The 13,659-nt window shown below is 39.0% G+C and overlaps 2 protein-coding genes across 5 annotated transcripts in view; both read right to left on the bottom strand.

Annotated features, from left to right (window-relative positions):
- Window positions 1-13,659, bottom strand: part of LOC137015261 (zinc finger protein 729-like) — a 192,106-nt gene that overhangs the window by 86,908 nt on the left and 91,539 nt on the right. The window lies entirely within an intron of this gene.
- Window positions 1,102-13,659, bottom strand: part of LOC137015185 (uncharacterized) — a 40,600-nt gene continuing 28,042 nt past the window's right edge. For all 3 annotated transcript variants that reach the window (XM_067379981.1, XM_067379964.1, XM_067379973.1), the window contains 8 exons: window positions 12,940-13,023; window positions 12,566-12,664; window positions 12,338-12,418; window positions 10,624-10,719; window positions 4,531-4,629; window positions 3,887-3,915; window positions 3,432-3,488; window positions 1,102-2,741 (listed from right to left, as the gene is read on the bottom strand). In XM_067379981.1, the coding sequence (XP_067236082.1) occupies window positions 2,604-2,741; window positions 3,432-3,488; window positions 3,887-3,915; window positions 4,531-4,629; window positions 10,624-10,719; window positions 12,338-12,418; window positions 12,566-12,664; window positions 12,940-13,023 (683 nt within the window). In that variant the 3' untranslated portion in view covers window positions 1,102-2,603. The remainder of the gene's footprint in view (window positions 2,742-3,431; window positions 3,489-3,886; window positions 3,916-4,530; window positions 4,630-10,623; window positions 10,720-12,337; window positions 12,419-12,565; window positions 12,665-12,939; window positions 13,024-13,659) is intronic.

Here is a 13,659-nt window from a genome sequence, read left to right as displayed (position 1 = left end):
AAGTCCTGGTTCTGTGTCTCTGGTCTCCCCCTGCCCTGTCCTGCAGGCTGAGCATCCCTGTGGCTGCTCTCTCCTCCTGCCAAGCAGCAAGGCCGGTTCAGTGCCTGATTGTGTCTCGTGAATCTAACTATGTGTGCTGTTTGATCCTGTCTGGCTCTCGCTACATCTTTGGGCCTCATGCTGCACACCTGCCAATGCTCACCGGCCTGTTTACAACCTGGGCTGATCTCAGTGGCCGTTCCCTCAGCGTGCTTGTCATTGTGCCTCACCCTGTATGGACTGTGTTCATTGTTTTTGGACTGTGAAATTGTTTTTGGTGTTTCTGATACTGTTCTAAATTGGTTTAAGTCCTACCTCAGTGATCGGAAGAAGTTTGTTGCCATGGGTGGATTTAGATCTGAGGTTAAAGTTGTTCAATCTGGAGTGCCTCAGGGATCAATTTTGGGCCCTCTGCTTTTTATTATTTATGTTTTCCCTCTTTATAGATTATAGATTGTACTCAACTCAACTCAACTTTATTTATAAAGCACTTTCAACACCACAAGTGGAACCAAAGTGCTGTACACAAAGTATAAAAGAGAAACATAAAAAGCAAAAAACAGACATATGACATACACACTTACAAAGCATTGTCAAATGCTAGAGAAAACAAATACGTTTTAAGCGCACTCTGAAAAACACCCAATGAAGGACAAGTTTTTAGAGACAGAGGAAGGTCATTCCAAAGCCTAGGAGCTGCAACAGAAAACGCCCGATCACCTTTACATTTTAAACGCGTAGGTGGAACCACAAGAAGCAACTGATTTGGTACGGGGCAGAGGAACGGGACTCTGAACTGAGGCTGTTTCAACCATTTTTTATCCTATATCTCATAATCTAATGGTTTGATGCAGTTGCTGATTCTCTTCTCTGCCTGCATATGGTTCTATCAGGATCAGACTGTCATTTCACTGGCTCTGGACATCTTATTCCATGGCAATCACACACAATCTGGCTTGAAGGACCATGTTGAATAGTTTTTAAAGAACTGCACTGGAATTGTTGTTTTGGTTTGTGATCACCAGGGGGTGTCGTAAGAACGGACAAAGCCAGAGGTTGGTACTCAACTGATGCTCCATTTATTATGCACGCTCTCACATACATATGGCACATGTGGGGTGTCTAAACAAATACATATACATAATAAATCACAACTGAAATAAATACACTATACATAAGATCAACAGCAGTAAACATTTAAATAAGACGATTAGACAGATCTCCATTTTCTAATGGTGCATTACTGTGCATAAGCAGAAACAACAGTCAAAAACATGCCATAAAATACTGACTAAGAGGTTTATACACAAGCAAAAACCCTATATGCTGGTAAACAAATTAATATAATTTAAATAATCATAATGTAATACACAAACTTGCAGTATTACATACAAAAAACTATAGACGGCTGGATTTGCTCTGGACTCGCTTAAACAGCTTAAAACTCAAATTCTCACACTAAAGACAAGAAACAAGATGTTAGAATCATACAAGCATGATATGAACAACACACTTCTTTTTCGAATGCACACCCAATGAAAGCAACTTTATAGAGAGCAGTTGACAGAGCTGTAAGAACTAAAATGTCGTCCTTCTTATGGGCGGGCCAAACTAAACTGTCAATCACATATCAACATCAAATCAGAAAACAGTATGGAAAATACTGGGCCTTTTCAACAATTAAATTACAAATAAGTTTTTAGTGTACTCTTAAGTAAAGCACATTCCACAAACAGTGCAGTCCTACTCTACATTTACTAGTGATATAACAACAAATATAGAACATTTATTCACAAGAAACTGATTATTGTAAACTGTACTTGACTGTCATAAAACTTTGAATGGCGGGCACTGACGTTACATGATAGGCAGAGAGGTGCCGCACGTGATCCATGTTAGCCGTTACACTTTCTCCAATGCTAAGAGATACAGACCCTCTCATCTCCCTATAATAAGACAATCTCTGCTATAAATGCAAACAATAGGTGGACATTTAGCCAAACCTCTTATTTTCTTTTTCACATAAAGAATCTAATGTTTTGATTGCCGTCTAGAAATTACAATACAATTTAGAGTTATAAATGTATTAATTTCTTGATCTGATTTCCAGAGTCAGTATTATGGAGGAGAATGGCTGATCATGAGCAGAGGAAGTACAAGAGGAAGAGGTAGGTAACAAAAACTCAGAGGAGTTTTGATATTACATGAAGGATCTGAGCTGTCATCTGAAGGTTTAAATATTCAATCTCAGTGATTCTGAAGGGTGTAAGAGAACTGAACATTTACTGACATCCTGATCCTGAACTGAGACTCAAACCTCAATCGATTCTTACAATAAAAATTATAACACTGATTTTTCATTCTGTTGATCTTGAAGAGTCTCAGTTTCAATTTGTACTGTTGAAGTTGGTTTACAGCTAGAAATAGTTATAAAAGCAAATCACTATTACATGAATACAAAGAACAAGTGTGATGAGTGTTAAACATCCTGTTTCATTAACAAATGAAGAATGATATTGAACTCTTAAATCACTGTTTCAGGAGTGTTTTTGTCGGATTGTTGATCATGTTTGTGAAACCACTGAATCCAGCTGAGTCTCTTGGTTTTGTTCATTTGGTAGAGGCTCCATCTCCAGTGATTCTGCTGTGTTCTGGTTCTGGTTTGATCCAGCGGCTGGAGTTTCATCAGAAGCTGCTGCATTCTGGGTTCAGAATAAGACATGTTTTAACATGTTTTCAACAGAATCACAGAAGTGTTTCTCAGTCCTGCTCCTGGAGTCTCCTTATTTTAACAGTTTTACCACATAGAAGCACTTTCTCTTTTAAATTGAAGGAAATGTTGTTTCAAAAATCACATGACCTGCTGCCGATAACTTTCTAGTATATAACATATTGTAGTACTTGTGGGACTGTTTGTCAGATGATCAGGATGTGGTGTTACAGATATTTCAGGTATTAGAGTCAGTAAGCTGCGGGAGGGGACATGTTCGGTTCACTTAGTTTTGTCATGCCATGTTTGATCTGGGTTCAAACATTTTGACACAAAAGTGAAGCATTCACGTGACTAGAAAGAAAGTGAGGCTTTGTTTTTCCTTGAACACGTGTTTCTCTGAAAACGATATGCGCTCTGGCACCGATCTTTATGAGAAACTGTTCTGTGTACTCAATACATGCTCTGAAGCTTCAGTGATGGACTTCATCTGAATGTTGCTATAGGCAGCCAATTCCCATGCATTAACATCTCATGACCACGACAAAACTAAGTGAAGCGAACATGTCTGTCATTATCTGAAGTGGTTTGTGTCAGATAAAGTGCTGATGTTCTCCAGGAGCAGAATTGAGAAACACATAATCTCTGGAAAAGTGAAATCATCCATAATTCTGACACTGACCTGAGATTCCTGATTCTGTGATCCAGTGGCTGCAGTTCGACGAGACTTTATTGACTTCTGTGTTCACGACAAGACATTAATTTACTCAGATCTACACTAAATGTGTTTCTGACACTTATTTAAAGGTGCAGTCAGTAATTCTGTCCACGTTTAAAGTAAAGAATAGCACATTTGACAAATCCAGTTTAAATGATGTAGAGTCGGGAAGAAACTGTTTCTTCCACATAAGGTGTTTTCTCTCGGCTCATGGTGGCCATACTGAGATCACATGACCAGCTGAATACTGCTCACTTTATCTCAGAAACACCTCAACAGAGCTGTACTGAACAAGATCTTTTAATTTATATAAATACATATTTTTACAGTGATGTGTGTCTGTATGAAGACTTTAGTGAGTGCACCTTTAACATCAAGTGAATTAATAAAATCTGATTTACATTAAATATGACACTAACCTGACATGACTCCAGACATGGTTTGATCCCTGTGAGTCAGAGACAGAGAAGGAAAAGAGATTTACAGGATTATTCAGATTCAAAAAACATCCGATAATAGATGAGTCCTGGTTTAAACAAAGAAAAATAAACCTTCAATAATAAACGTAGCAATTCCAATAGGTTACTCACACCATGAGTGCTCTGGCTCTATATATCCAGTCTAGATACATCTGAATGAATTCAATTGTGTTCAGTGAGTGTTGAAGATCAAGTGCTTCAGTTTAATTCAGTTTAGAATGAGTCAATGAGTCACAATCATTATAAAAACAGCAGAAATATCTTTATGAAATGATGCCCTCAAAGACCGCAATAAATAGCAGTAAAATGCTGGTTGTGAATGAGTAATATATTGAGTGTTTTTCTGCTGTAAACTGTGAGCAGCTGTCAGTGAATTAGACTGAAGATCACAGTCAATAAACACACATGTGAGATTCAATCATCAAAACACAAAACTGATCATTTAATCCCTGAAAAGACAGATGATTGGTCACATATGTAGTCATATTTTTAAATGAAAATCCCTTAAACAAATATAAGAGGCATCAAAACAGCTGAAGTGAATGTAATTAATTTAAATGTCTTTAAGTTCAGGTTATACTCACAGGGTTCAAATACCATTAAAACCATCAGAATTAAAGTGAAGATGAATTCAGAAGAAAAGACGACGATCCTCAGATCTCCAACTGCACCTTCACCATTAACTGAGGATGAAAAGAAACAACAGGAATTTATTTACAGCATGAACAGCTGATTATAAGGCTTATGACTGCTCCAAATTAATATATGTATGGTTCGTTTAGACACTAGATTAATATATGGTAAATTAATATATGGTTCGTTTAGACACTAGTAGAAATGGTGGTAGGAGTTTCCAGTTAGAGAAACTGGAGCGAGAGAGAAGGTCCCATTTAAAATATTTTATTCGAATTATAGCTGCATGTTTGAAATATTACAGGCATTCACCAATAGGGGTATGTGTGGTCTATAATGAACAGAGAAAACAAAATACAATATAAGTTTGCTGATATAAACAGTATTACAAAAGGCATGAAAAAAAAATAACATTATATACAGCAGTAGTACAGTAAATAAAATTATACATATTATTCAAATTATTATTTGAACTAGTACAGTTCACAAATGACAATAACAAAATGTACAAAATATCTAAGTTGAACAGCTTAGAATGTAAAATGTTAACTTAATAATAAAAATGTATATACATAAAGATACCTCTAGGGGGCATCATTGGGCTTTCATACACAGCTGCCCTCAAATGTTACTCTGAACATTTGAACATGGTAGAAAGCCCTACCTAAGTGGCAGGATTGAAGTTGTCATCATCCACGAGCTTGGGAAGTGGGATCAACTGGGCCACCAGTCTAACATAAGTTCTTGAACCTGAACTGCAACTGTCCTTATTCATCCATCTTGTCCAGAGAAGGTACGGGTCACAATGCCCACTAGCCAGAGGGCTCGTGGAAGTTGTGGGTCCATGATGAGCACTACTTGGTCAATCCTGAGTTTGTCATTGTCCCTTTGCCATTGTCTTTCCTGGAGACTTGGCAGGTAGTAATTAATAAATCTAGCCCAGAATTAGTCTGCAAGTATTTGACTGTGCCTCCACCTCCTGGTTCCCAAAAGATTGCTTAAGTCATACATTAACTGTGGGAGAGAGGAGTCATGGTGACCCATGAGCAAGATGTTAGGTGTGATTAGGTCTGGGTCTGCGATATCGGATGATACATAGCCTAAAGGCTTAGCATTCATGATGCCTTCCACTTCAATGAGAACAGGCTTGCCCCTTCTAGCTATAAATCTCCATAAAGACATCAAGAAGGCATCAGTGTTGAAACTCAAGTAGATCCAGATGGAGGCATCAGGTGGTCATACAATTGAAGGCTATTCCCCATCTCTTTTCAGTTCGTCGTCCTATTTTTTGGTGAAGTTGGTGAAACATACCTTTCACATCTCCGCTCACAGCAACGGTGTGCTGTCTGAACCGAAGCAGAACTCCAAGAATAGATGGACCAAGTATCGGACCACGAATAAGGTGTTCATTTAATGACTGACACTGATATTGGAAAGAACAGTTAAACACAACCCTTTTTTTGCCATTGTGTTTCACCATACGGTGTGGAATGTACCAGGATTCAGTGGACTTCTCAGCTTCCTGAGGGGAGATTTCTTTCACATAGCCAGCCTCAGAGAAGTTTGGGTCTTTGGCAAGTCTCTGTTCAGTGCTGCGGAGGGATGCCAGTACTGTTTCCTTTGGGGCTTTAAGGGTGTTAGCGTTCGGACCTCTGAGCAAAGAAGTGGTATATTGTAGAATGCAGTCTACCTCTACTCTAGTAGTGTGGGATTTGAGTAGTGTGAGAGTGTGCTGGTCCTGTCTGAAACAAGTGGCTGTTGTTTCGTTAATGTAAGGTAGAGTGTCAATCTACCTCAACATTCTTAAGAAGCTCAGCATTCTGAGTATATATAGAGGTGTTCAGACATTATTGATCACAAGGAGCAGGCTATACCCAACAGGGCCTTGGACAGTCCAACCGAATCTAATGTGAACAGCTATGGGTGCATTAGGAGGTCTCATTCGTATGGGCTGGACTGGCAAGAGTATGTGAGGCATGTCTGACATCAAGGGTTGTTTTCGCTCAATCTGTGGCAATGGTAAGGACCGGATATGGGCATATATGCGTTGGAGAGCAGCTACTGGATAGTGTTCAGACAGTCTCAGATTCTCTGCAGTGAAGGCATGATTAATCTGGAACTTCTTAGTTTGTCTGTTTAAAGTTGACACAAAGAGGAAAACAGATGGTCCATTTAAGTGAAGTACATCCTGACGTATTGTACGTAGGCTGAGTGTTTCATACACTGTGGTAAGGTTTAACTGTTCCACAGTCTGTGGAAGTATTATGCTATGCTCAGAGCCATCGTCTAACACTGCATACGTCTCCATGGCTTTATCTCTGTGATGGAGTAGAGCCTTGACTACCATTAGCATCACCTTTGGAGATCGATTGGAATGATATAAGCACACTTGGGAAGGGGAAACATTGACCAGAAAATCACTCTTTTGTGTTTGCAAGGCTGCTTCATGGAGAATGGTAAGGTGCAGCTCTTTGCAAGTCTTGCATCCCCGCTTCAGAGTGCAGTGGTCTGTAGCATGTGCCTTTCCACATTTACAACCCTGTTTTCCTTCCATTATCCAATTCATTATTTGCTTTGTGGTTAGTAACTTAAATTTAGAGCAAGAGTTCAGGAAATGGTCCTTATTATTGCAATAATGACAATACGGTTGAAACTCTAGTGTTTTGAGCATCCCTACCAATGAATGGATGGATAGGTCATCAAAAGCTTCAGCATCTCCAAACTTTACAGCAGGAGCATTCAGTATGGCACCTAACTCATATGGGACTAGCTGGCGTGGTTGACCATATTTATTTTGCAGTGCTTGTACAGCTGTGTACAGCCGGGGATCGTGCATATACACCTTGGCAAGCTGAAAAATACTGGGAAGCTTTAAGTGACCTAGGAGCACTTAAAACTTGTACTGTTCACTTAAGTGCTGTTGGCTATTCATTAGATTGACCAATGCCATTTTGAGCAGTGCAAAGTTACTCTCACGCCGTTTCAAAGGTTGGTATGACGGGTTTTGGAACACCATAGGCAGAATATCTCTAGTCTGGGAGTCTGCGCTTGAGGTTTATAGATTGCTGCCTGAGCTGGAAGGGCATGAGATGGAACTGGATGAGGTGCTGGGGATGCCACTAGAGTGTGAGGATACAGTGCTTGGTGTGGCTGAGGATGTCCTGAAGCCCCTGAGGCTACAGTCCTGTATATATATATATATATATATATATATATATATATATATATATATATATATATATATATATATATATATATATATATATATATATATATATATATATATATATATATATATATATATATACACTACAATACAATATAAGTTTGCTGATATAAACAGTATTACAAAAGGCAAGAAGAAAATTAACATTATACACAGCAGTAGTAACAGTAAATAAAATTATACATATTGTTCAAAATATTATTTAAACTAGTACAGTTTAAAATTGACAATAACAAAATGTACAAATTATTTAAGTTGAACAGCTTAGAATGTAAAACAATGATTGTTTATTCACTCACAGGAACAACAAACATGCAGTCCAATATCTGGCACAAAGAACAAGTCAGTTTTCCTATATACTTAATACTGATACAGACATGTCTTGACTTGTCCAGACAATAATAAAAAATGCATATACATAAAGATACCTCCAGAGGGCATCATTGGGCTTTCATACAATATGTGAATGGAAATAAGAGTAATAATGTCTTGGTTACGTATGTAACCCTCGTTCCCTGAAGGAGGGAATGGAGACAGTAGTGACCGACGAATTGGGATATCGTTAGAGAGCCCTATCAGCTTTGATTGAAACTAAACAAACCAATGGAATTGGTGTGCGATATTTACGATAATGTGCACTGCCCCCACCAGGTGGGTATAAATAGTGAAGCACTCTGTTTTTTGCTGAGGAGACAACCTAGAGTCTGCACTACAGCGAAGGCACAGGAACTGTGCCGACGGGACGTACATCTCTGTTCCCTCTTTCGGGGAATGAGGGTTACATACGTAACTGAGACGTTCTCTTTCAGTTGATCACGTACGTCAGTAGTGACTAACGAATTGGGATCCCAAATAAAACGCCACAGTTACTGACCCCTTCCAGCGCCCAGCGTAAGCTCCAGCCACCCGGCGCACCTGGTGGGCAGAAAAGGGGGCTTACACTGAGAGAGTCTAATGATGTTCTACTACAGTAAGACTTAAACAATACTGGGGAAGCAAACCCATAGGGGACACTGCAGAGGCCACAATCTACCCTGCAGGAGAGGAATTACGTGGAAATATGTGGAGTCCGTGGGATGGCTCCAGCCTAGACTCATCTGACAGGTGACAGCAGAGGTGGATCTGCTAAGGGAAAGACACTGGCTCACCGTAGGGAGTTTGACCGTGGACAATACACATATGGGACCAGTCAGGTGGAGGGGTCACAACATATGGCACAGACATCAATGTTGGAGACGGACGTTTGGCCTGGCATCAGACACTTCTCAATGTCCGAGCCGCAAGGGGAGGCGGAGGAACTCGACAGGATTCACCAAGCGGGGAACTCTACTGGAGCAATGGATGCACGTATCTGGCCCAGGGGGCGGGAGTGGCATAGCAAGCCAACACTAGAACGGGTTTCTTCGTGTTACCGGCTACTGGAAGCGAGTACACTGGAAGATACCAGTTATACACGAAGGCTATAGAATCTAGCGAATGTGTTGGGTATCGCCCAGCCCGCAGCTCTATAGATACCTGTCAGCGAGGCGCCGTGCGTCAGCGCCCAGGAAGAGGCAATTCCTCTAGTGGAGTGAGCTCTTAACCCGAGCGGGGAAGGCATGTCTTGGGACTGATAAGCCAAGGAGATGATGTCCACTATTCAGTGGGCCATCCTCTGCTTGGAGACAGCCTTTCCCTGCTGCTGGTCTCCGTAACCGACAAAGAGCTGATCTGAGGTCCTAAAGCTTTGCGTTCTATCCACATACAGGCACAGACCACGGATGGGAAAGAGCAAAGCCAGGGCTGGGTCTGCCTCCTCCGAAAGCAGCACTTGTAGGTTCACTACCTGATCTCTGAAGGGAGTGGTAGGAACCTTGGGCACATATCCAGACCAGGGTCTAAAGATAACGTGAGAGTCACTGGGCCCGAATTCCAGGCACGATTCGAAAATGTGTGCAGGTCCCCTACCCTCTTGGGCGAGTTGCGACATGCGACGGGAACGTAGACCACCCTGATGGTTGATATACGCAATAGTCTTGTCTGACAACAGCTCCTTGAAGTGGCCCAGTGCAAGACATACTGCTAGCAACTCAAGGCAATTGATATGCCAATGCAGTTGGGGCCCCGTCCACAGACCCGACACTGCATGCCCATTATACGTGGCTCCCCACCCAGTGGAAGAGGCATCTGTGGAAACATTTAGCTCTTTAGCTCTTGTTCTTTTGTGCTGAAGCACACAGGAAACAGCTGCAATGTGATTGCAGGTACACACTGATCGCCTGGTAGTCACATTCACAGAGGAACTGGCCCAAATCGCAAACCAGCAGGGCAGAAAACAATGCTGTGAAAACAGCAGCTGAAAGCTGTATAATAGCTTGTGAAAGCTCGTGGCTTTGCTGTAGGGTGCCTTAACACCAGCACGACGAAAAAAGGCTCTTCAAAGGCTTGAGAAGTCACTCTTAGTCAAATAGCAGGAACACAACAGGTTGGCTCTGAAGCGAAAGACAGAGTGCGATTGCATCCGCTTCCATATTTATACCCACCTGGCGGGGGCAGTGCGCATTATTCAAATATCGCATGCCAAATCCATTGGCTTGTTTAGTTTCACTCAAAGCTGATAGGGCTCTCTAGCGAAATCCCAATTCGTCAGTCACTACTGACGTACGTCAAAAGTGACTGACTGAAAGGGAACTTTAAGATGAAGCTGATCTCACTGCTTCACAGTGAGAGTTTACCACACAGTTCAGATTAACATTCTGTATTAGATTATAATATGTATTTACTGTAAAGTTCATGGTTTATATACAGATATATTACTGATGTTGAAGTGTTTGCTCACCTGTTTTCAGTATCAGTTCAGTCATCAGAGCAACAGAGTTCAGTAAAACAACACCGACTGATCCAAACACATACACAGGAACAAGATGGGGAAAATCTGGAAGATCAAATAATACAGTTTCATATCATCACAATTAGATCAAATAATACAGTCAATATCATCACCATTAGATCAAATAATACAGTTAATATCACCATTAGATCAGATGAAACCACATTAAAAACCACTACAGGAAAAAAAAAAAATCTTCACATCTTTCTAAATCTGATTATTAGTCTGTTTGAAGTTTGAAATTAATAATAAATAATAAATTATACAAAAATATTCTGTAGAATAATAATGTCTTTCATTATTCATCTACAATGAAATTTTATAAAAACAGCACCTGAGGGTGCAACTTCACCACAAAAAAAAACATACAGCTGTGGCGTTTCAGGAATTATGGATTTAACTTAAACTTACAGTAAAACCTGTATTTCCTTAACTGGTATAATGTTAATATACCAGAACTAAAATACCATAAAACACAGGAGGTGACGAGAAAGTTCAATGTTTATGACTAGCAGCTTCTCCACAAGCTGATGAAGTAAATATTATTTCTCATGTGTACAGAAGTACTTACTGAGAGTTGACAGAGGTTTAGATGTTGTTTTATTGGTCAAGAAAAAAATGGCACCACCATCATGGAGATCAGTGTTTGCTTAGGTTGGGCTTTCTATGTTAGATTTTTCTCTGCAATAATGCATATACTGTTGTAAAGCAGTGCTTTATAGTGAGCAGATATTAGCTGCTTTTATATGACGTTATAGTAATTGTGAGATTGCATGATTGCATCCAAAGCATCTGGATTTTGGTTTTGCTTTACCAACTCTGTGAAACTACAGCATGAGAAAAAGTGTTTCAGCAAACAGATATATGGAATAATTTAAAAACCATGTAGTGCATAAAAAATGTTGAACTACTGCATCACTTTGACACACAGAGACATCAAACATCAGCATATGAATCGCAACAATGGTGATTAAAAATGCTTTACGCTGCAATGCATGCTGGGTATCACCATAGGACAAAACTTCCATCATGCACTGCAGTATGAATAATTATTTTCACCACTGTTGAGGATTGTATGCTCTGTTTTCATGTCTAAGCCTGAGTGGTAATAGTTGTTTTTTCAGCATTGAAGCAATAAGGTGCCATTTGTTTGTATTTTTTTTTTTTTTTTTTTTTTTTGCAATTTTGTAATGCTGAAAATACCTCTTTATGCATTTGAAATGCATTTCAAGCAGAAAATTCAAACTGATCTGCTCGTTCAGTCTTTTAATTCAGCAATATATAAGTGTTTGCTGTGAAACACCATTGCAATTGCTCAAAAGCAAATTACTTTGGTGGCATTATACTTTGGTATAATGGTGGCATCATTTTTTGACCAATTAAATCGCTGTTAATTCTCAATAAGAACTTCTTTAGATGTGGGACAGAAATAAAGTCAACCTGGTTAGTAATAAGTGAATCAGACCTTTTAATCAAACAGTTTTACTCAAACAGATAACAAAATTTTTCACTGTATATAGTAAAGGAACTTACTGTTAACAGGTTTTTACTGTATAATTTTACAGTCTTTATGATAATGGTACAGTGTAGAGACTCAATCTCTCTTCAGAAGAGAATAAACTAGAGCTGATAGCAGAAGATGATCAGATGATTGATACTGTACCATAATCAAATGACCAAGTGAAGTTTATCACTGTCCAGAGTAACTGAAGAAATGCAATCATGCAGGCCCATCCCACACGATCTGAACATGAACAAACACATCATCATCGTCATGGTAACGGTTTCTGTAAAGTGTTCATTAACTGACCGACATATAACATGTATAGTACAATTTAGCTTAAGATATACTAGAAAGATATTTCAGATATATAATTTTAGATTATCGCACCCTTTTCATTTTCCAGAGCGATGATGTAGAAACAGACCATTACAGCATTGACCAATAACATGAGAGTTAAATACACTGATCTCCTGACTGAAGATGAACCTGAAAAACATGTTTAATAATATTAGTTTAAAAAGAAGAGCATTTCTGTGTTTGACACTGACTGAATAAAAATAAGATCCTAAATATATAATCATCTCACAAATGTTCAAAACATTTGAACACATATTATTATGAAATCACTGGAAATATTTCTACTCTCACTCAAAATCTGTAAAGATCAGACATTCATAATGACATGAGCAAAATATTGATCTCATTATGATGAGTTATGAGTGTTTATATCAGGAGCAGATCATAATTAATCAAACACTTACAGCCCATTATCCGAACACATGTTTTGTCCCAATCACATCTTGTTACTGTGAGAAACAATGGTAAAACTGCAATAATGATGAATCCTGAAAACAGAAGATTGATTACAATAAAAATGAGATTCACAGAAGATATCCATCACTCATCATATTTACAGTATGTCAGATTCACTTCTGCTTGTAAGATGAAAATGGTTTTATTTTTCAGCATTTCAAAACTTGAGGATAAATAAGGAGAATGAGGAGCACAGCTGAATAATATAGGCTATATATGGGCAACATCTCATGTGCAGCAGATGTTAGCACAGATGTGATTCAATCACAGTCCTGATGATATAGAGCTCCTGATCACGTAATGTCGCATTAAACAACAGTTCCACGAACAACAAATAGGGAAAACACAGAAAGCAAGGTTAACTTACTGTCAGACATACCCTGAACTCTTGGTTGATTAATCCAAACCTCTCTTACTCGAGGTATGCTGTTTCTATAAACGCATCCAGAAGTAATGTAAAACAGATGCTAGTAGCTTCAAAAAAGACACCAAGTGTAAACATAGATTTGTTTTGTTTTTTTCTTATGTTGTTTTGCAATTTTTTTTTATTTGCACTAATTTTTTTATTTACTACATATTCATAAACTAAATTAATGTCAAGATCGAAGAGTAAGTTTTAACATTAATAGATAACATGGACATCAGTGTGAACATTAATTAATTGTTGT

Source organism: Chanodichthys erythropterus, chromosome 3 (genome assembly GCF_024489055.1).
Source record: "Chanodichthys erythropterus isolate Z2021 chromosome 3, ASM2448905v1, whole genome shotgun sequence".
NCBI classification, from domain to species: domain Eukaryota; kingdom Metazoa; phylum Chordata; class Actinopteri; order Cypriniformes; family Xenocyprididae; genus Chanodichthys; species Chanodichthys erythropterus.
Note: the sequence above shows the minus strand (reverse complement) of the source record. Positions and strands in the feature narration are given on the sequence as shown.